The sequence below is a fragment of the Diospyros lotus genome, chromosome 1 (genome assembly GCF_014633365.1).
Source record: "Diospyros lotus cultivar Yz01 chromosome 1, ASM1463336v1, whole genome shotgun sequence".
NCBI classification, from domain to species: domain Eukaryota; kingdom Viridiplantae; phylum Streptophyta; class Magnoliopsida; order Ericales; family Ebenaceae; genus Diospyros; species Diospyros lotus.
The window spans coordinates 37,245,887-37,268,339 of NC_068338.1; the positions used below are offsets into that span (position 1 = coordinate 37,245,887).

The 22,453-nt window shown below is 38.7% G+C and overlaps 4 protein-coding genes and 1 non-coding gene across 8 annotated transcripts; 2 read left to right on the plus strand and 3 right to left on the minus strand.

The window, feature by feature from the left end:
* Window positions 1-436: 436 nt before the first annotated feature.
* On the minus strand, window positions 437-2,987 carry LOC127811775 (putative clathrin assembly protein At2g25430). 2 transcript variants are annotated; one of them, XM_052351955.1, is made up of 2 exons: window positions 2,799-2,987; window positions 437-2,711 (listed from the first exon to the last, which is right to left on the minus strand). In XM_052351955.1, exon 2 carries the CDS (start codon window positions 2,676-2,678, stop codon window positions 759-761), a length of 1,920 nt encoding a protein of 639 aa, XP_052207915.1. In that variant the 5' UTR covers window positions 2,679-2,711; window positions 2,799-2,987; the 3' UTR covers window positions 437-758. The 2 variants fall into 2 exon arrangements, with proteins under 2 accessions (XP_052207915.1, XP_052207908.1); XM_052351948.1 differs by having other exon boundaries at window positions 437-2,692; window positions 2,799-2,986.
* A 1,440-nt stretch (window positions 2,988-4,427) lies between these two features.
* On the minus strand, window positions 4,428-8,134 carry LOC127796377 (origin of replication complex subunit 2). 2 transcript variants are annotated; one of them, XM_052328480.1, is made up of 6 exons: window positions 7,981-8,134; window positions 7,412-7,753; window positions 7,187-7,319; window positions 5,751-6,051; window positions 5,055-5,282; window positions 4,428-4,946 (listed from the first exon to the last, which is right to left on the minus strand). In XM_052328480.1, the coding sequence occupies exons 2-6, from the start codon at window positions 7,654-7,656 to the stop codon at window positions 4,747-4,749; spliced, it is 1,107 nt and encodes a 368-aa protein (XP_052184440.1). In that variant the 5' UTR covers window positions 7,657-7,753; window positions 7,981-8,134; the 3' UTR covers window positions 4,428-4,746. The 2 variants fall into 2 exon arrangements, with proteins under 2 accessions (XP_052184440.1, XP_052184447.1); XM_052328487.1 differs by having other exon boundaries at window positions 7,412-7,743; window positions 7,981-8,080.
* Window positions 8,135-8,221: 87 nt separating this feature from the next.
* Window positions 8,222-8,294, plus strand: TRNAR-CCG (transfer RNA arginine (anticodon CCG)). Its single transcript has one exon. It is a non-coding gene; the product is annotated as a tRNA-Arg (tRNA).
* Window positions 8,295-8,608: 314 nt separating this feature from the next.
* On the plus strand, window positions 8,609-11,091 carry LOC127811985 (uncharacterized). Of its 2 annotated transcripts, none has more exons than XM_052352225.1 (5): window positions 8,609-9,133; window positions 9,250-9,349; window positions 9,657-9,756; window positions 10,053-10,144; window positions 10,490-11,091. In XM_052352225.1, the coding sequence occupies exons 1-5, from the start codon at window positions 8,914-8,916 to the stop codon at window positions 10,791-10,793; spliced, it is 816 nt and encodes a 271-aa protein (XP_052208185.1). In that variant the 5' UTR covers window positions 8,609-8,913; the 3' UTR covers window positions 10,794-11,091. The 2 variants fall into 2 exon arrangements, with proteins under 2 accessions (XP_052208185.1, XP_052208179.1); XM_052352219.1 differs by having other exon boundaries at window positions 8,612-9,145.
* Window positions 11,092-11,765: 674 nt separating this feature from the next.
* Window positions 11,766-21,152, minus strand: LOC127787306 (uncharacterized). The gene is made up of 2 exons (XM_052315283.1): window positions 20,850-21,152; window positions 11,766-14,364 (listed from the first exon to the last, which is right to left on the minus strand). The coding sequence occupies exons 1-2, from the start codon at window positions 20,910-20,912 to the stop codon at window positions 12,103-12,105; spliced, it is 2,325 nt and encodes a 774-aa protein (XP_052171243.1). The 5' UTR covers window positions 20,913-21,152; the 3' UTR covers window positions 11,766-12,102.
* Window positions 21,153-22,453: the final 1,301 nt, after the last annotated feature.

Genomic DNA, 22,453 nt, shown 5'->3' on the forward strand with positions numbered 1-22,453 from the left:
AAACTACACAAGAAAACTCAATATTTTTAGCTATAGAATGCACCAAGCCCACACATGCAAACATCTTAAGACAATTTTCCCATAAGCCCACCAACAAACATCTATGTTTAAGACAAATCTGACATTTGTCCAATGGCACGCCAAACTGAACTATATATTATCGCCTCTCATAGGTATTTAAGTTTCTGACAAACTCGGTGACAACCGTAACTCAATTATGTCTCAAAAACTAAGTCAACTAAAATGGAAAGCTCAAAGCTTCACTAGCCAATATCAACATTCTGGGACTGAGCCTCACAGTTTCACTCCAACATTTAAGCACTCAATTCTCCAACAACAAACAAAAGGTGAAAACAACAGACATTCATGCACCCATTAAGACCTAATAACACAAGTGCAACTAATCAACCAAACATGGTTTCTAAGAACAGGCACATTAAAGAGGAAACACGGCAGTAACACATTTTCTATGTTCATATATTGAAGAAAGCATCACATAAAAGTCATAAAGATGCCAAGAAAATTTTCAATGATACAGAACAAGAGAGAGATCATAATTGGATTCCAAAGCACCGAACATCCATATCCCCCATAAGTAATGTTCTGTTCAGCTCAATTCTTCTCCCCCTCTACCCCTCTCATCCCCATTGTTGTTCACAAACAGCAGGAATAGGAAACATTAGGATACAATGGACAAGGAATAAACACAAGAAACAAAACAGTAGGAGAAACAAATGTATAAAACATAAGTGGAAATATCAAAGAGTTGTAGGGTAGTAATACCCGGCCGGTGGTAGTCCAACACCATTTACAGGTGGCATTCCATAAGGCATCATTGGTTGAACACCTGGTGTATATCCACCCCCGTTGATCCTAGCCAAACTAGCTTGACCTTGCATTCCACTGCTAGCATACTGTTGCCAAACAACTTGTTCCTGCACAAGCAAATGCTGTTTCTTCTCCATATCTGCCATTTGAACATATGAAGGTGGTGGAATGCTCAAAGACGCAGCAAAAGGATCATGCCCAACTGTCTGGACTGTTCCATCTGGGGCTGGAAGAGCCAAAACAGGGGTTGTAGTCTTCCCTGGCCCTGGCAATGCCACGCTGCTGGCACTGCCACCACTTAGTTGGGAAGTGCTAACATGTTGCCTAACCGTTCCCTGATCATACATTCCATTTAATAATAAAGGGTCGAGACCACCACCCATAGCAGCCTTTTGCTTAGACAGATTACTTGCTGATTCCACTAGGGCCAACTCCCAATCAGCCTTGCCAGCTTCAGCTGCTGGAGTCTGCCAAGCAGAGGTTACTTCAGGCTGTCCATCAGACGGGAAAGCTTCCCACGACCCATTACCATTGTTTCCTACAGGTCCAGCAAACAGTGCCAGGGCGAACCTATTCCCCTGATCATCTGCAGTCGTGGCCTCATCCCTCAAATCCACCAAATCTGCCGTCACCTGTGGTTTAGGTTTAGGAGGCTCAGGCTCTGGTGGAGGTGGAGGTGTGTAATTTTCTGGCGCTGGCAGAGCCTTAATCTCATTCATATCAGGCACAGGTTCCTCTTCAGCCACGGGCTGCTCCACTTTCCTCTCCGGGCTCTTTGCGGCCTTGGCTCTATCCCTCACAAATTCTTCTAATGTCTCCAACAGCTTGCTCGTGATCTTCTGCACTTCTGGGTATTCCGATGACCTCGCTACTCCAATCTCCTTACACCAATTGTAAAATGCCACTAGCTCGTCAATTTGTTTGGCTGCACTAGCATATGCATCAAAAGCCTTAACGCAATCCGAATACTCCATATCAAAAAATCGATCAAGCAACACAGCCAAAACCTCGCAAATATCAGCATATAGCTTGAAACTCTCTTTCACAACGGGGTACATCGCCACCTGCACCATCCTGCTATTCCTGGCCATACCCGTGGGTCGACAAGCCAAAACTCTATCCAAAAGCCTTTGCAAATGACCCATTTTTCCGAAAAGCCTTTCCGGCTTCATGTCCCTCAATGGAGTCACAACCATAGAATTCCCTTCCCTTCTCTCATCCCTCACATCCCCGGAGGACCTCGATCGCCTCATCCTCGGCTCGTCCCTGAACTCATTGTAATCATAATCGTAACCCCGGCTTGGCGGCGACCGCCATCGCTCCTCCCTCGACCCAAATCTCTGAATCTCAGCATCACCGCCACTACCACCACTTTGCTTCATTTCATACAACATGAACTCCAACATGTGGTCAAGATACAGGGCATATGTTCTCACAAATGCCGAATGGTCCCACGAATTGGAGTGGGCTTCGTCGCGAAAATCAGACATGTTGAGCAGACGGGTGCCCCTACGAGTCGCGTAAGTGAATTCCTGCCGGAAAAAGGGGTCGCCATCGGCAAGAAGGCGGTGAACGAGCATGAGAGTCTTCAGAGCGACGATCCAGTCCCGAGTCTTGCCCAGGCGCTTGGAGATCGCGGAAACGCACGCGCTGACATAGCCCCGCGAGTAGGAGGTGAGGTGCAAGATCTCGCGAATGTGCTTGTCGCTCGCCGGCTCGTCGTCATGGCTAGTGGCCTTCACGATCGCCACCTCCAGCTCCGGTGCCATGTTGCTCGCTACCTTAGCTATCCCGATGCTGGTCTGGTCCTTCACCGTTCCAATCGCTTTGCGGATCGTGCTCGGCGCCATTGTGACTCAACACTCTACAAATCAAAAACACAGCTACAATTTCAAAATCAAATCAAACAAGATGGATCGCAACAACAATACCAAAATCTAAGAATGGAAAGCGAAGGAACCGGGATTCACCTCGATCTAGATCTGCGGCGTAGAAACCACGTCGGATCGGAGGATTTCACGGAAGAAATCGAACGCGACAGGTTGGATCTGAGCTGAGAAGAGGTGGCCGCCGACTCTCTCTCTCTCTCTCTCTCTCTCTATATACTCTCTCTATCTAGATTCACTCCGAAATGCGCTGCGGGAGAGACAGAGACGGAGGAAGAGAGAGATTAATTGTAGAATATGAAAAAAGAAAATTAAGAGGTGGATTTGATGGGAGGGTTGGGGTCCGGAAGCATCTGGGCCGTTAATCAGATCGAGCGGATATTTCGCGGGTGGGGTTTCCGCATCGTCTGATAGTGTAAATGGGAGTTTTTAGTGGGTGCGTGGCGGTCTTATATTATTACTCTGTGGCTACGTACGGGCTTCGCTGATTGTGACTATCCTTTTGCCGGCATTTTCTGGATTCTCTCCCTTTCCTGTCCGAACTTGCGTTGTTTTTGATTGATATGGATGAATTAAAATCTTAGATCAAAATGTTATGTATGGATGGTATGAATTAAACAGCAAATAATCTGTTCAGATCTTCACGATCAAGAAATATTAGATTATCTTTCGTATATATAGGCGCTGAAAGGAGAAGGGGTGTCGGTGAGACACATCATCAAAGCCACCCTCCTTAATATTTACATAATATAAAATAAAAGGTATTTTATTTTTCATGTATACACTAAATATTTATTATAATCTCCTCTTCTTTAATTATTTGGAAGACTCTTTGACACTTAAAATAATTGTAAGATAATGTCCTCCCAAATAATAATAAAACAAAGATAAATAAATGAGATTGATGTTGGTTTGGTTTCAAAAGAATTTAATAGTAAATACTCAAAACATTCATTGGCACATATAAATTTGATTGTTATAATTTTCTAGATTTTTTTCTAAATAAAGGGAAAAAAAATTCTTAATGATCAAGAATACAATATCCCATCTTTTAATTTTAAATATTCCAAAAATATCCTTTTAAAGTTATTATTATTAATTAATTATTTTTTTACTCTTAAACTCACAAATTACATATAAACAACCGCTAAACACATTTGATTTACAAGAGCACAACTTTAAAGGGAAACTAGTACATTAGCTTATGACCTCTAATTGTATTTTTCTTCATCAATCTCTCATAACTTCCGCTAATTAATTTCTCAAAATTTTTGGTCCATGAGATATGTCGATTTTGTACCATGACAGGGTCTTTTATTTGTTCAACATCTAACATAAGTCTTTTAAGGACTGGAAGTGGGCTTAGAGTCCAAGCAAAGCAAAAAGGGGTTCCAAGGTTGAATGCCCCATTTGGTATGTTTCAACTCTTAACATGCCCTCTCATCTCTTTCTAATTTGGCTAGCCATTTCTTTATGGTTGGTTCACCACTATTGATTCAAGTGTTGGTTTATATCTTCTCTCATAAGAGTTAACCTTCAAACACGCCACAATACCACATTGCCATCCCAACAAATTAATATTTAAAATGAAAAAGAAGAAACAATATGAATAAAACATGGCAAATTAATTAAAAATTAAGTGGTTAAACAATATTAATACATATTTTAAAACATTAAAAGTTTTGAAAACTTGAAAAAATAAAGATAACTAGTAAATGCAAAACTACATAGGCTTTATTTTATAATTGATCATTACTGTTATAATATTTAACTTACAACGCGAGAGCGTTGACCTTTTTAGTGCTACAATAACAAAACATCTGATATTAAGAAAAAAAAATGTAAAAATAATAACACACTTTGGAAAATTGTGATCAACAAGTGTTCATTGAACAATGGCTCAGAAGGGCAAATTTCAGCAGTTGATGATTTACTTGCAAAGAAGCCATGTTTGATACTAAGCACCATTCAAGGGAAGAGAAGACGTCCTACTACTAATCTCACCTTTCAACCTGCTGGCTAGTAAAACACCCTATTGGCTTATCTCCAGCACAAGCTTTTCAAGCACTTCAGTGTTTAGAGGAATATACAAGCAATCCTGCCCATCAGAATGCCTTCTGCTCTTCACTAAGTCATGATCTTTGAATTCTGTCAAATGTGAATTCAACGTAACCTGGCTACTAACCAGGAACCTCTCACGACAGATTGTGTACAAAGTATTGATTGGCATCCCTGAAAAAATAAAAAATAAACAACAGGGTAACATATTATAATACATATTAATCCAAACAAATTGTAAAATGCTAATTGCTCCAAGCAAACAATTGAGCAACTACGTGCCTTCTTCATCGGGATGAGCCAGTTGATTCTCCGCAAGAACCTTGAACACGCTTTGGGCATTCGGTGTCAAACTCTGTAGAACTATTGAAGCTGTCTTGACGCTTTGGGCGCCGCCGCCATGTGCAAGTATCAAAGGGTAGAAGATTCCTTCAACCCTGTATGGAGCATATGTCGGGACATGATGCCAATACCAGTTGAACTGTGTGTGAACCATCTTCTTGTCCCACACTAGTACCAAACCAATATCGCATCATTACGATAAAAAACTGAACTGATCGGCCGAAATAATCCATGGAGAAGTTAATAAATATCTATGTTGCACGGAAATGGCTTGGACTCTATTTATGTCTATTTTTTTAGAAAAATATCCGTTTCTACGTTTTCATTTCGTATCAGAAACATTTCCCGTTTTTGTTTCGTGTAACCTAGATAAATATATCTGTTGGATGTCAGTATGCATACTGCTTTGTTTATTTTCCCCTTCGAATGGAAAGCTAGATATCATGTCTTTCAACCAACAATGTGCCTTTATATTATGTCAACATTTCTAGGATTGTGTTAACATGATAATTAGCTATTTACGTTAAGAAGAATCATCACAGGTTTGAACTTAGCTAATGACAAGTAATAAGAGCAAGCTCTTTACAAGATGCTTCATCATTCTCAATGAAGACTTGCCAAGAAGAAAATACTTACATAGAGGTGCATTCACATGATCAATAGAAGCAACAACACGTACATGGGAACAAGCAGCAATTCTTGCAAGATACTTCTGCGTGTCCGAATCTCGCAACCCAGGCCCATCAATGTTGTGAATGACAACACAAATGAGACATTCATCATCCTCCAGTTGTTCTCCATGTTCTCCGTCCAAGAATGCAATAAGATCGTCCATGGAACGAGAATTAAACGGCTGTTGAACTTTTGACAAGTTCCCGGAAGATCTTTGCTGGGTTTTCAATTGATCCCACAGAATTTCGGCCAAGGCTATCACAACCTGCACATGGTGAGGAAAAACAGTAAATACATGCTTATTAAATAAAGATTCCTTTGAGCAAAACATATACAATGGCTTAAGGAAAAAAAAAAAAAAAAAGAACAAATATGATGGGGCAATTGAACCAAGAAGTTATCCATGCTACAAATAATATATTGGCCATACGACAACAATGGTATTTACCCTTTTTTCTCTTTGCAGACCATTTATAGCATTAAATGTTAACATTAAACATAGGGAGACTTTCTTTTTCATCAATGGAATCAGGGAGGCTTTCTTTTTCATCAATGGAATCAGTCAGTCATTACACAGGTCAGTTGTCTGTAAGATCAACCAAATAACAGGAAAAAAAAAAAGGAATAGAATGTTGAGGAAATCGTGTGCTAGTCATGACTCATGACAGTCAGCTAAGATAGCTAAAATGTTATCACAAAAATAATATGGCCGAGATGATACAATTTATTTCAGCTCAGTCAGCAATTCTTGCAGTATATACAATTTATGTCAGCTAAAATGCTAAAATGTTATCTCCACAGATACACTAATGTCACAGTTGTATCATGCTCACACTACTTCTTTTGTGGCCACACTATTATCATTATGGGCAAATTAGCTAGTACATGAATTTGTATTATGGCTAATGTAAACCTATTGCAACCATTTCATGTTTTTTCCCTTGGTCCTAATCCACAATCCACATCCCATGTGCACTGTAAAGAAAAGCCGCTTACAGCTCCAAATATTAATTGGGTTGTCATTTTGTATGCAGCACAATACTACTAGGATGAGATAATCTGTGATCAACTTCATTTTTGTAGCTTAAAAACACAGCCACACAAAGGCCATGCTGACCAGGGCAGCATTGAGTCTCAGGCTCCTCATTCAAAAATTAGCAGTCTTCCAGAGTTTATTCGCAATGAAAACCTCTGTAACATTTCACAGGATGTTGAAGTTCGATGGAGAGCTTCAATGCCAGGCCGCCAACTGCAAAACAAACTCTTTGTGGGATTTCTGTTTTCTCCATTTTACGTGGGTTTTCTTTGACTTTGAATGAATTATGTTCATTCTTCAGGGCTCAAGACAAAGGAAACAATTTGAACAATCCAGCAGCATAAGTTGTACAATACAACTATACCTGTTTAAGATTAATTGACGGAAGATAACCATTGATTACAACAACACCGTACTCTGTCAAAGCCGTGGAAGCAAAATCTTCAATCAAGGCCTTCTTAGATCCAAATCCATACATCAACAGACCAAAACCGCACCTGAAGCATTTCCAAGAGCAAGCAAAATCAAAATCTTCAATTTCTTACAATACCCACCCGAAAAACGCCAACAAATTGAGCGATACCGTTACCTTAGCTCAAAAGCCCACTTGGAATACAGACTCCTGTAGCTTTCGACCAAAGAGACAATTTCTTTCTCGTGTTTGATCTCGATGTTAGAAGTGGCGTCTCTCAGGGCCTGTTCGTCGACGAGATCGATGTCGGAGAGCTTGCTGGTCGATTTCTTTCCGGAGGTAGCCGCCGACTCTTTTGCAAGAAAATAGTTTCTTGAGAAGGCGAACTCTTCATCGTCAACATTGTTGGCCTCCATCTCCATGGGCTCCGCAGCAAAGGCACAGCAATATCGTCGCTGGGTAACCCGAGCCCTAGCAGTCCCACCCTTTTTCCCGCGTTTTTTTACAACCTATTTGAGCCTTATCATGAAAGTTTATTTTTTTTAGGCATTTTGTCAAATAGTTAAGACGGCATTCCCGCAATAACCCACTCAAAACCATCCCTCAAATTGGCCGTTTATTCCACAACAGTAAGTTAACCAATCACTCGAAAGAACAAAGAAAAACAAGAGAAAGAATTCACCAATTTTCTTTATTTCCAAAAAAATAAGTGACCCCAAAACTACACTGTTCATTTCCATACTCACCCTTTTCTGGATGTTGCAGGCAAACGTTCTGTTTCTTCTTTATCTTTATTCATCTCAACCCCTTGGTTCACTCCAACTCCCCTTGCCCTCTGTTTGAGCAAGAAGCACAGATGAGCCGCCCCTGAGGCAATAATGCAATTCCCAAGGCTAAAGGAATGAGAGACCTGGGAAGTGAGGAGGCCGAATGTTTCGATTTTTTTTCTGAGTAATTACAAAGAAAACCCACACGGAGATTCAAAGCGATCGCGTGGCCTAATGGATAAGGCGCTCGCCTCCGGAGCGGGAGATTGTGGGTTCGAGTCCCACCGTGATCGCCATTCTTTAAGGATGTTATTTTATTTATTTATTTATTTTTTTTTTGGGGGGAGGGGGGGGGGGGGTGTTATTGCCACTCCCACTAATAGTCAGATCAGCGGTCCGATGTTTGGCTACCATTGCTGGTGATGCAGTGTTGCTTCCTTCCTCTCCATGAAGTCCGATGTGGCTGGGGCTGGGCCTCATATCCATATGCCCAACCAAGTTGCCCAGACCCAATTAGATTTTGAAACGGCATCGTATAAATGAGTACCATGAGACCGTTAAACTCCAGGCTCCAACCGTTGACCAACTGTCACCTCTCTCAACAAAAACCAAAGACAGAAGAGCGGAAGAGAGTGAAAGGAGAAGATCGTTTCTCTCTCTCTCTCTCTCTCCCTCTCTCTCTCTCTCTCTCTATATATATATATATTTATGTTTCTCTGTGAAAATCGAAATCCAAAGACCGCGACAGAAGCAGCAACAAGCGGAACGAAGCAATTTCACTTTTGGATGAAACGAGAAACTGAAAGTTCATTATGCGTATAGCGTTGAATCGAGAATCTCCATGAGCAAACCTTGTTATTCAATCACACAACAAGGGGGTCCTCCATGTGCGAGACATAGTCTCATTCCATTATGCAGGTGTTCACCTTCGACAACGGCGACATTCTCCCCCGCCTCTCCCTCGAAGCTCAGAGCCGCCGCAACTGCAACCGCAGCCTCTTCCGCCCCTCTCCGCCGTGCTGCGGACTCCCAATCTCCGCTATTTCGCACCTTGATGGCCTCCCCAGAACGAGCTTCGCCTGCGACCAGCTCCCTCAGTATCGATTCCGTCTCACCATTCGCAAACTCGATGGTTGCTCCTTCCGTAATCTCTCTCTCTCTCTCTCTCTCTCTCTCTCTGCGTATTTGCAATTTGATGCGTGCTTAGTTAGGGTTTTTTGATTGATGGATGCCTGTTTGGCCGTTCAGAGATTGAGGTCGAGAAGACGGCCACGGTGGCCGGGCTGAAGGAGGCGGTGGAGGCCGTCTTCGGTCACATGCCTAGGAATGGACCTGGAAAGATTTCATGGTATTTCTTCTCATTACTGCTTCTTTTTTCTGGAGCTGGATATTGAAATTGCCTGAAATTACAGAGTATTAGGTTGCAATTCTGTGATTGATTAGATCTTTGAATTTTTACTGAAATGCATCATCATTTTGCGCCACCAGCTCTGTTTTTCTTCATAGCCGGATTAATTTTTCATGGGAAGTTTTGAATGTCCCTTTTTAATTGAGGCACTTAGCGGTGATGTGATTTTGTCAAGAATGTTAGACTTCATTTTAGTACTCTATTGTGTGGTTAGAACCAACTTTTTAACTTCTCTTCATTTTTTAAGGTCACACGTGTGGGGACATTTTTGCCTGTGCTACGACGGTTGGAAGCTACTTGCTGATAGTGAACCTATCAAGAATTACGGGATCACCGATGGAGATCAGGTTATTTTTATCCCTCCCTAAGTTAATTTTTCTTTATCCCTCTTGTACTTTTTGTGGGACGAATAAATATGTCACATTTGGGCCTGTTGAATCTGGATCGGATCTTACATGTAAACGGATTGGATTTTATCTACTTCACCATTAGAAGATCATTTATATATTTGTCTGGTACCTTGATCCAAAGATGCGTGCCATCCTCAGCCCAACTCTACTAGATTCACGGGCATGTGTAATTTGTTCGATCCCAGAGACACCCCAATGTCTTTTGTTTGCTAATGCTCATTATGGCTCTGCAGCTTCATTTTGATCGTCATGTATCCATCAGATACAATCTAGTAAAGAGGAGATCAAAAGCTAATAAGTTGCTTGCCTTGGAACAATCCGTGATGTAAGGCTCCCTTTCTCATTACTCCCCTCCTTCCTTTCGTAAAACAATGTATCTGCTACTAACTTTACATGAAAACACATAGTTATTGGTTACCTGTTCTCTAGTATCAAGTCTCTAGGCAATCAATTATCTATGAGTGCATAGTTTATTGGTTAACTGTATAGAAGGATTGGGTTTTGTCTTTGATTTCATAGATTGACAACTTGGCATTCATTTACTTTATAGATTGTGGGTTGTTCTTTCATTTGTTGGGTTGAAAACTTGGACTTGGCCATCTACAACAATCCAGGATCATTACTTTTTCTTACAAAAATTTTGAATTATGATCAAAAAACTATCTTGCAGACTGAATATCTATGTGGAGAAGCTACAGAGCCCCGAAATGGATGGCGACTCTGATGATCAAGAGAAATCGCTGGACCAGCATTACGAGGACAAAGACACGACAAGCTATGAACTGAAGCTGGCTCAGTTGTTCGGAGGATGGTTCTCATATAACAGCAGCCTGGGAGGTTCCGGGAGAGCTGATGGCTATTCTTTCCCTTCACCATTGGCAGATGGTTTCCTGGTGGGTTTCATAAGCCTTTTAAGGCTTTATAGTGATAAGAAGAAACTTGATTCTCAAAGAGATCCGCTGGAAGAGGTGTAGTGTCCACATTCAGCATTGAAGCTGGCTGAAATTGTTCGTGGATTTCTGAGTCAATAAGTAAAGTTTCTGATCATCATCAAAGGCGGCACTGAAATGAAGCTGCTCCTTCTAGAAACTTTGGTGAGGCCTTGGAGTTCTAAGGTTCTCTAGGGGCTGTTATATAGAGCGTCAAAGACAAATTTTAAAGGCCAAATTGTCCATTAACTCAATAGGGTTACTCACTTGGAGTTACAATTTTAAATAAACGCGGAATAAGTGAGAGATGATATATATTATATATCATCATGTTTTTTATATAATTCCCTCTTCATTTCTTATGATATTGATCTCTCTCTAATAATTTAATTTTGCAAAATGATATGTGTATAATATGTTCTAAATAATAATAGAATAAACGAATCTATAAATTTTTGCCCTCGATGCATAACTGGCTTCTCAAATTCGTTTGCTAATTATAAATCATAACATTGTTAGAGAGAAAAAATCTTATTAAAACGATTTAGCATAAAAAAATCTTACCAAAATGTTTCATAATTAGGATTCAAAAACTATTTTCTATTAACAGAAATTGCTTGATGAACTACTTTGGGTATTTATTTCAAAATTGTGTTCTCAAAACACACCAAAACAAATGTTTTACTTTGTTACAAAATTAAATTATTGTAATTTTGAAATGAAACTAGATGGAATAAATAATTAAAGCTTTAAGGATTCTATTTTCTGTTTTCCAAAAACAACAATGATAATTGTAAATCATAACAAAACAGCCTTTTATGAAAAAATAATAAAAAGAAAAAAATGCGGTTAAGGGATAGAGAATCGTTTATATATATATGTAACTTCACCTCTTACTTTATAGAGAAACTGTTTTCAATACCTCAAACCCTTTACATAAAAATCGCAAAAAAAATATATCATATCGTTAATATCAAGACTCACACCCAACAGGAAGTTGCAGTAAAAAATAAAATGTAGCGAGGATATAAAAGTAAACGCATGAGTATTACATTGCAGTGTTCAGGGGAGAGACTGAAATCTCATGTTTAGTTTCCCTAAAATGGATTAAGATTACAAACCCAGAACTTTGTTGCTGATTTCAAACCAAAAAAAAAAATGTACAAAGTTTAAAATCGTGCACAATTGCACAACTCGTGACAGTCTAATAATGACAGGTTCCACATCTGACCATTCTATGGCAGTACATTCCAACAAAACAGAAAACATATTCTAAACCTTTCTGCAATTGTAGAGAAACAAATCAGCTATCTATACAAAACGTAGTCAATGGCCTTAAATTACCTCTATCATATCAGTTCTCACCAGCAACAATGCCAGCATCTTTCACAAGTTGGTCTGTCAAAGCCGAAAGCCGGGCAACCTCTGTTCTGAATTCAGTCAGGCATCCATGGTTGACTGCACTTGCCCCTGGATCAGACCCATTATGCACCAAGACTTCAATATCAGAATCAGCTTGAAGTTCAACACTCGTGCTGGCTTTATGCAGAAGTTCTCGACTCATCTCAGCGAGTTTATGGAGTGCACTAGTTGCGGCTTCAACTTCTAGTTGAACCGCCTCCAGTTGGAGCTTCTCAATTGCTAGGTCATCAATGCTAATCTCCCCAATCCTTGCCTGTGCTAAAGAATAAAGCTTCCGCAGGTCATTGGCATCTTGCATCATTTCTTCCTTCATCTTCTTTAGTTCTTTCTCTCGTGAATCTAATCTTCCAAGGACCATTTTGAGCTCTTCATCTTTTAGTATTAGCTGCTTCTGTACAGCAAGAACTTCCATCTCCTTTGTTCTCAAGCTCTCCCTGGTAAACTCAAGTTCAGCTTCAAGCTGTTTCTTTTGCCATTTAAAATCACCAATAGGTTCCTTTAAAAATTGGCTTGACAACTTGTTCTCCATGACAGAATATAGATGTAATCCTTCATAGTCATCTTTCACGTAAGTAACCAATTTGTTAGTGAGCTCCACAATCTCTTGAACCACAGTTTCTGCTTCAGAGAATTTCAGCTTTGTATCATCTAGCTCATGTTGCATTTTCTGGACATGTTCATCTTTCTCCTTCAGCATGATTGTTGCTTGCATAAGCTGGTCTTCCCCCTTTTTCATAAGAGCCCTAAGCTCAGCAATCTCATCATTTAGTTCCTCTAGTTTCTTCTTTGCATTTAAAAGTTCCATGTCTTTCTCCTCCAAAATTAGCTGGAGAGAAGCCTGCTCGGACACTAAGCGCTGGATCTGTAATCGAGCTTCCACCAATTCTGACTCCTTAACCTGAAGAAGATTATCCATGTCTCCAACTTTAGTACTTTCTCGGTCTAGCTCCTCCTGCAGAAAAGACTTCTCTTGAATTGTCTGTTCCAAAGATGATCTCTCTTTATTTAGCTCCTCCTGCAATCGTTCAATAAGTTCCCTTTCCATGGATAGCTCCCGTTCAAGCTCCTTCTTCTGAGCCTCTGCAGCCCTAAGCTTCACTTTTTCACTCTCTACTTCGATCTGGGCACCTTTCAAACTATTCATGTAAGACATTATATTTTTCTTTTGTTCTTCCAGTTCTATGAATTGCTTTTGTAGCAGCAGATCCTGATTTTCCATCTTCAGTCTAGAAGAAGCGAGAGCTTTCTGAGTTGAAAATAATTCAGACCTGACATCAGTTAGAAGTTTCTTCACCCTCCTAAAATCCTCCAATGTTTCATTAGCTTCCCCAGCATGCTTAGATGCTTCCTCTGCCAGTTTCTTCAGTTCTTCTTGTGCTAAAATCCACTCAGTTGTCTGCTTCTCCAAATTGGCCTCTGCAACTTTTAGCTTCTCCCCTTCAAGTTTCCGCAATGTTGTCGAGACCTCTAGTTCGTCCTCTTTCTCTTGAATCAGTTTTTGAAGTTGTTGAAGCTCAAGTTCTTGTTTCTTCACAATTTCATTGGTTTGATCCAGTAAATGAGCCTTTGATTTAAGTTCCAATTCAGTACTGGCAGCTTGCTCTCCCTTCTTCATCAATTCATTTTTCATTTTACTCATTTCATCTTCTTTGAAAGCTAGTGCAGATTGTGCAGCAGAAATTTCTTTATCCCTCTCAGTGATTTGAAACTTCAGATCTTCTATTTGAGTGGCTTGAGAAGCTAATTTAAGATTAGCCAGCTTCAGCTCCTCTTCTAGCTTTTCATGATTAGAACAAGCAGCTGCTATTTCTTCCTTCTGATGCAACAAATCTTCTTTAGCACGATTTAGCTCAGCATGCTCCAATAACACCTTCCTTTCTGCATCTTGCAGATCTTCTTCCTTCTTCTTCAGGGCAGCCAACGCAGCTTGAAGATCTGCTTCCAAGGTTCCAAGATTAAGCCCCAGCTGAGAATCCTGAAAAACACTAGAATCTCTACCCATTTCTTCAAGTTTCTGTGTCTGGGCAAACAATCTCTCAAGAAGAACCCTAGCAGGTTCAGCTGCCCCATTGTCATTGATACTATCTTGCCAGTTGTCCAACACATTAATAATCCACAATCGATGAATGTTTCTTTGGGTACCTGTCACAAAAGCTAATCTCTTCTGCTTCCCATTTAACCAGAGAGAGCATAACTGCAGAAAAAGTTACATGGTTAAAATGATTGTTTATGTTGGAAAATGATTTAAATTAAGTACATTACTTTAAATTAATGAATTGAATTAATTAAAAAAAAAGAGCACATTGGTTTAAAATTAATGAATTAAAAACCCAATTGGCTTGGCCACCCAAGAGACATGAATTAACTAGAATAGACATACTAATTAGGAACTCCAAAAGACATTTATAAATTAGAAAGGCATCCCAAAAGACATTTACAAATTAGCAAGAGTCCAACAGATTTGACTCCAAATACTAAAATATTCATAACGAAAGTACTAGAATTTTATTAAATATTGGGGTTCTGGATCTGAGGTTGAGAAGTGCTTTGTTTCCATCCGGTGGTGCAAAACCGCAAGGAAATGGGATCAAATCCGAGCTGAGTTGAATCTCAGAGATAAGAGTTGCTTGATCACTTGTACAGTGAGAGGTTCAGACCATATTCAAGAAACATCATTGCACCTTTTAGCGACACTAGCTATTCTAGTTTTCTACCAATACAAAGAGATGTCTAATCCTATAACTTTCTAGCTACTCTTGGTTTCAAGGCTCCAGAAGCCATAGGCTTGATGAACAAAACTTGGTCACTGGAAACAAAAGAAGGAATAGCTTGTTGAGCCAAATTGCTCCAATCAACCAATTGTGTATTTTGATATTTAACAAAACATAATTTTAGTAAAACTATTTTTGGTACATTTAAATCCCAAATGAATTTTTGATATGTCTTATGGTGGAAAACATATTTTAAGTATTATAGTATTTTGTGTATCAAAATGAACCAAGAAATGCAATTTTTTCTAAGTCTGGAAGATTAGAGCATTATAAGGGGAAATATAAAGAAAATATTTTCATTTTGGAAAACTATCTCCTGATATTTTGATAACTAATATTCATTGTTGTTAAAATGATTTTTAATGAATTTTTCAAGAAATAGAAGGTATGTATTTTACAGGTGGTAAAATCGCTAAATCCCAAATTTGTACTAAATCTAAAATTCTATTTTCTTATTGTTATGGATTTTGATTTTTTAAATATTTTTATTGAATCCAAATGAGGGGTATTTTCTTATTTACATTTATGTATTAAAGTAAATGGAATATAAAATATAAATTAAGAAATGTGGACATTTACTTGCTATGGATTGGGAGTCGACTACTATGGATTGTATCATCAATTATAGTGTAAATATGTTGTAATGTATACATACTATGGATTTTATCATCAACCAAATCTAATTTTTCTGAAAATCTGGACTGAGAGTCGACTCCCGGTGAGGGACAGTCGATTGTGTGTTATGCAAAGTCAAGGTAGCCGAGAGCAGATATTGGTCAGTCGACTTTCGGTTAGAATAGTTGACTGCCAGACTCCAACGGTCGGATTTTTCTAACCGTTATAGATCCGTAGGAAGCTCAAGTATATATCAAGAAAAAAATTTTGGAGAAGGTTAATACTCTATCAAGATCTATCATTCTAAAGCACACCCAAGCTCTCAAGCACTCAAGAAAAGCAATCCAAGGCTCAAGTTTAAAGTCAAATCTTTGGAGCCCAAGACAAAGGAGATATTCTCTCCAAGTGTGGTAAAAATTGTATCATTATATTTATTCATTTGCCTTGTATATTTTCATTGTACTTATATCCATATTTGTCCAAGATTGTTGGCCTTAGGATTGCATTGTAACTGCTTTAATTGTGGATTGTGAGTGGCCTCCTAAAGCCCAAGTAATCTAGGTGTAGTGTTGTAATAGTTTTCGAGATGAGTTAAGGGGAAAACCTCGGTATGGTGTAAAAGTTTCCTAGGTGAACTTGTTGGAAAACCTAGATGTGGTTGTAGTGGAATCTCAAGTGTTGGATTGACCTTGAGAGAGTGGACATAGGTGTTGGAGACACCGAACCACTATATATCTTGTGTTAATATTATGGTTGTTTGTGTATTTATATTGCTATCACTCCCAAACAACATATATATTTATAACAAGTATTTTCTTTATATAAGAAAAGCCCAAGAGTTTGAAAATGAAAGAATTCGGTTTAATAAGTTTTTATCACTCAATTCACCCCCCCCCCCCCCCCGAGTGGCCATTGTGTGTCAAGGGACCAACATATCTTTCAAAGTTGCTATTGCAACAGTCCAAAAATGAATGGCGCTACTACAATATTATGAGATCGTTAACTGGTTTACTTTATGATTAGTATTCAAGAAGACTAAGCATGCAATGAACCTGTGAAACTGATTTAAGGTTGTCTATGTTGCCAAACAATCAAGAACCAGGAAATTCTCTTGGAGCAACCACCAGTGTTCTAAAACGTAGCCTAGACGGCCACCTAGGTGCTATCGAGGAGTTAGGCGGCCCCTTGTCGCCACAAATACATGCAAGTCGGCAGCCTAGGCACCGTTTAATTGAGCCCAGGCAGCCAAAGCACAAAACGACGCTGATCCCCAAAGAAATCCCCATTTCCCTACTTCGCGTGATACTTCAACCTTCTCCTCAAAGAAATCCCTAATTCTCCTCACTCTTCCCCCTTTGCCGCTACTACTACAGCCTACAGCCGTCGTCTCTTTCCCCCGTCGCCACTGCAAGTAAGTTTGCAACCCATTGTCATTTTCTTCTCCAAATCGTTCCTGCCATCATTCTCTTTTCCAAACCCAACCCAACCCATCTTCGTCGTCGTTTTCTTGTACTGTGTAAAGTCTCCAACCAGAAGAAGAAGATGAGCAAGAAATCAATGAATTTAATTTTGAGTTCGATGAAGATCATGTGTTGGAAGAATATGGAGACGAAAAAGTCCAATTAGATAGTTAGATTCTTCGAATACGGTTTATGTTGCATTATTGCTGCTTCTACCTTCCTGAACCCAAAACTAATTTACAACAATTTGTTATCTCATACTTAATTCCATTATTTCTAGTGTTCTAAAAGGCGCTAGGCCCTAGTCGGGCAGCAGACTGGTGCCTGGGGCCTAGGCGCCGCATAGAATTTTTTTTTATTTTTTTATTAATACATTAACAAATATTAAAATAAATTATGTAACAACACTTGTTGCTTGTAAATATTAAAATATTTGAAATATTAACAAAGGCAGCAGTAAGGAGACAACTGGGGTGAGAGCAAATATTAAACTGACGAGGCTCGGTGTTGTAGCAAGCACGCAAGCTTGCGTTGCTGCTGTGAGTCCACTGTTCACGATGGGCGGCGGCGTGCGACGAGAAGGCTAACAGGAATGGAAAGCGGCGACGGCAACTCTGCAACTGCAAGAGACGGTGGCGGCGTGCAAGCATGAGAGAGGCGATGGCAACTCTGCAATAGACAGTTAGTGGTGGTGCGCGCGAGAGAGAAGGGGAAAAAACAATCAGTTAGGCAGTTCACACGGCCACAATCGGCCATAATCGGCCAGGCGGTTCACGCGGCTAGGTGGCCGCCTAGGCGCCGCTCGGTACCGATTAGCCGGGCCGGCGCCTAAGGTGGCCGATTAGGCCACAATCGGGGCGGCCAACGACCGCCTAGGCCGCATTTTAGTTCACTGATTATTTCACTTGTCTTTCCAACTTTGATTTATTTGAAAATAATATCAAATTACATGATACATCAAAAAAGTTAAAAAAAAACACACACACACACACAGTTTTCCTAGGCCCCGGTCTGGCGCCCGACTAAAGCCTAGCGCATTTTAGAACACTGAAAATCACATAGTAGTCAAGATGACTGATGAACAACTCATTCTAGACAAGTTCAAAACTCCACGAGATAGGCAACTCTTATGCTGTTATGATTCTGATGAAAGTTTTCATGTGAACATAACAATTTCTAAATTACTATTATCTTGAAAGGATTATCATTTGAAAATGATGCATAACATGGCAGATTTCTTTCTTGATTCACTACTTCATCACTAAGGATTGAAGAAGAAACTTGTTCTTGAGACGAGGAGAAGTTGTTGGTGAAACAAATATTATTGAGAAAAAATCAGTCAATAATATGTTTGCTTCCTATGAACCTAGATGAACTTCTCAACTTTATTGGAATTTTTTCTTCTTTGGTTGCAGAAGAAGGTTTAGTTGAACTGATATTCACCGTTGGGAAATCGATGCTTCTAAGTGAGGTTATACATGTAACCAACATCAAAACAATCTAGTTCTGGTTATTTGCTCGGCAGGTATAAATTTCAAATGATTTTGAAGCAGATAAGGTAATTATACTCAATAATGATGTCTTCATTGAAAAGGGTTATGTTGTATCTGGCATGTTTAAACTCAATATTTGTTTTGCTTATATCATTGAACCATTTGATATTTGACATGGTAGACGTGGTTGTGTCTATTTCAACATCATGAATCTTATGGCTAAGTAAGGACTGAAATCAGATTATGGCCCTGATAATCATGACAAATGCACTGCATGTAGAAAATATCCACTGGCCAAACTTCATTCAAAAGTCTTTCTAGATATTCCTGCAAAAACTTGAGTGAGTTCATAGTATTCTTTGTGAAATGATTGATATTCTTGCAAGAGGTGGAAAGAATTACTACCCTCATTGATGATATGTTCATGTATATCTTATCCAAATCAAAGATGAAGTCGTTGATTGTTTCAAAAACTGAAAACAACTATCAAGACTTTTCATTCAGATCATGGAAAGGAATATGAGAACTCATTTTCTGAATGGTTGTCCTAAAATGGAATTCATCATGAAACTTCTGTAGCAGGTACATCTCAACATAAGAGACTAGGTGAAAGGAAGAGCAGAACTTTAACATAAATGGTTAATGCTACACTGTTTAGTTCTGATGCTCCTTCAGAGTTGTGGGTTGAAGTCTTATAGCAAATATGTCATCTTCTAAATCACATGTCTAAAGAAAGATGTCCATCACTGCTTACTAATTTTGGATAGAAGAAGCCTACTTTGATCTATATTAAGGTATGGGGTTGTCTTGTTCATGATATTATATTAAACATGCAAAACCAAACATGAAACCCTTTGCTACTAGTTGTGTATGTTTTGGATTTTCCATGGCTATCAAAGCATACAGATATTTGAACCTCGAATCTCTTGCTCCTCACTCCGTTATTGGATATGTTCATGCTGGTTTCTTTGAAAACAAATTCCTCTCAAAGACACAACTGAAATACTGGGGCGGAATCAGAGTCAATGCAACTTTTAGAAGTGAAATGACATTATGAATGTCATGACACCAATCGTAACTTGGTTAGGGTAAGGAGTAGTTGATGATGTAAAATATCTTTAAAAATAAAAGAGAAGTTTCATCAAATGACTATACAAACAACTCTGTTATATGACACAAAATACAAGACAACTAAGTACTAAAATCTGTAAAATATGAGTGTAACTGAGTTGAGGCTACTACTATGTATATGTAGTTATACAAAAAAGACATTTCAAAATAAAGTTACCTATAGAAGAAGACTAAAAAAAAAAAAAAATGGTGAAAATTTCTCAGACATGAAATGGCCTTACAAAGGATATTGTCATGATAGAGATAAATGGTGAGTTAGAATACCTGTAAATGACCCCACCTAATAAAATTAAAGCTCAAAGTTATTATAGCAATTCAACTAGGAGCCTTTCTTCAGTAAAATTAGTATATTGTCTTCAAAAATATCCACTTTTCAAGATGTAGATCTCATACAGTTCCTCTATTGCGTGTACAACTTTTAGAAAGTCTTTTGCATTTCAGGGGTTTTACAATATTCATAAAAATGGTTAGTTGCTGCAAAATGAATGTTGGCAACAACACTACCGCTGAAAATAGTCACCAAAGAGCCATTTTAAGTTTAGCATAAACTATTATGCACAGTGATCAAGGTTTAAAACTGAAGGGGACAACTCCAATAGTCTTCACATTCAGCCAAAAAGAAATTACCCATTTGTCTTGTTTACTATTGAACGGCCATACATCTCCCAAGCATTTTTGCAGAACAGTCCAATTCATGCAAGGTGAAGAAAGACAGTTCCACAGCTGGATTAGGCCCATGACTTGAATAGGACGTTTTGATGACAATTATACACAACGTTCCAGTTTTCTAGGGCTACAACCGCAATTCAAATAAATTTGTACCCAACAGAACAAATTAAATTATCTCTATATTAGCCTCAATCGAAACTTCCTTCTGGAGGCACGTGAAAACCCCAACCGTAAAGTTTAGAACTAGAATCTCATTTTCAGACCTAAACCGAGAAAAGTTTATAATTTAGCTCGGAACTCCTACAGAACATTTTCCTATCTTTACCATTATCTCCTACATATCCTAGTTTCAAATAGAACTTGGGAAACTGGACATTTTCAGGGAAACCTATCAACTATCGTCGGTCCCAGAGAGGTAGAAATGATAATTCAAAAAAGGGGGGAAAGCACCATGCACGGTACATGAATTAGCTTTCCCCATTTACTACAATTTACAGTTGCATGAAATCAACACGAACTCCACATACAGAGAGAGAGTACCATGGATCGGCGGTGAGAATAAGGGGCAGAGAGATTGGCGCGCAGTGCCGCCGACATCGCCATGCTTCATCTATCCAGCGCATGATCTAACACATCCCCTTTTGCTCCTAATGTAATCTTCTTGATAAATTTTTCGCCTATAATACAGACATAAGTGTGTATAATACGTGTATCAGCAAGATAACCGACCTGGCCAAACGACAGCAACGGAGAGAGAGAGAGAGACTTGAAGGTGCGGAAAGGGATTGGAGGGAAACAAGGGAAAGGGGGATAGAAAGGACCAGAGGATCACGTTGGCGCTATCATTCACGGATCCTAACCAGTTGCGCCGCGTGTAAGCCGAGCCGTGAATGCGACGTCGAAGTCGAACAACGCATCGTCAATCAAATGGGCGTCGGCTTCCCATGTGGCGTGGACAAACCGAACTTAATTGGATAATGAAATTTAGTCCGGCTAAGTTGGCCGAGTAGGTAAGGCTTTTTTCTCTTGCCTTGTTTTTTTTTACTAGTTGTGCAAGGCAAAAAGTAAAAATTTGTCTGGGTGGCCTGCTTAATCTATTATTTTTATAAAATTAAATATTATTATATTAAAAATATTATATTATCCACATTAAATAACATAATATTTATCCGACACAAGTAAAATAAGAGAGGGCATGAGCTCATACCTCTCTCCCCTTCCTTCCCCCCTCCCAAAACACTCCCCTTGCATTTTTGCGTTGGGTTTAAATGAGTGAGTTAGCACACTAAATTAATCGAATTTATTATTTTATTTTAAAATAATTATATTTACAATAATTTTTCAAATAATATTAAATAATGATAATTTAACCAAACAAAAGATATTTCTTTAAATTAAGTTGGCTGTGTTAATTGGAGTGTCCTTAAATCTTAAAATTACTGCAAAAGTGTTGCTCAATTTTTTTTAAAATGTTTTTCTAATACTTAATTCAAAATTTAAGTTAAGAAATAGTTGAAGAACATAATAAAAAAAGTAAATAGGAAAAAAAAAAACAAAATGAACCCAAAGTTGAGCCTCTCATTCCTGAGGGGTTCAACGAGGCTTTCTCCCACATTTGATGCTAAACTTTATTAGCCACATTATTTATTTTGTATAGGGTATCATGCATATTTAGGGTATATTGAGATAGTTTGTAATAAATTGAATTATTGGATAAATAATATATTAGTATTAATTTAATGGATTACGAATTCAATCCTCATCATGTGCAAGAGTTAAAGGCTTAATCTGTGATTTATCTCTCATGACGTAATCGAAAGTACGGACATCAAAGATCACATAATAACAGTCATCCTAAAATAATTGGTACTGATGATAAGCAATTGAAATTCTTAAAGCATCTCAACCCGTAGCGCCCGCTTTGAAGTAAAGGATCTCCAACCCTTTGCCCCAAATTTGGGATAAAGAAATAGTATTTTTTTTTGTTATTATAAATATTTATTTTTTTTTTAATTTATTCACTTAAATATCACATTTATTCTATTCAAATTTTTTTAAAAATGATTTATGTTTAACAAAATTCTTCATACTCACACAAAGAAAATATAAATTTATGTCATATGTATCTTGATATTTCTTAAAAT

What these genes read in the sequence shown, in the direction of transcription:
- LOC127787306 (XM_052315283.1), bottom strand. Translation starts at nt 20,912, where the DNA reads ATGGCGATGTCGGCGGCACTGCGCGCCAATCTCTCTGCCCCTTATTCT. An exon ending in ATTCTCACCGCCGATCCATG is followed by an intron (nt 14,365 to 20,849) that starts GTACTCTCTCTC and finishes CTTTTTCTGCAG; the next exon opens with TTATGCTCTCTCTGGTTAAA.
- LOC127796377 (XM_052328480.1), bottom strand. Translation starts at nt 7,656, where the DNA reads ATGGAGATGGAGGCCAACAATGTTGACGATGAAGAGTTCGCCTTCTCA. An exon ending in CGTCAATTAATCTTAAACAG is followed by an intron (nt 6,052 to 7,186) that starts GTATAGTTGTAT and finishes CACCATGTGCAG; the next exon opens with GTTGTGATAGCCTTGGCCGA. An exon ending in TCATGTGAATGCACCTCTAT is followed by an intron (nt 5,283 to 5,750) that starts GTAAGTATTTTC and finishes GTTTGGTACTAG; the next exon opens with TGTGGGACAAGAAGATGGTT.
- LOC127811775 (XM_052351955.1), bottom strand. Translation starts at nt 2,678, where the DNA reads ATGGCGCCGAGCACGATCCGCAAAGCGATTGGAACGGTGAAGGACCAG.
- LOC127811985 (XM_052352219.1), top strand. Translation starts at nt 8,914, where the DNA reads ATGCAGGTGTTCACCTTCGACAACGGCGACATTCTCCCCCGCCTCTCC. An exon ending in GGACCTGGAAAGATTTCATG is followed by an intron (nt 9,350 to 9,656) that starts GTATTTCTTCTC and finishes TCATTTTTTAAG; the next exon opens with GTCACACGTGTGGGGACATT. An exon ending in GGATCACCGATGGAGATCAG is followed by an intron (nt 9,757 to 10,052) that starts GTTATTTTTATC and finishes ATGGCTCTGCAG; the next exon opens with CTTCATTTTGATCGTCATGT.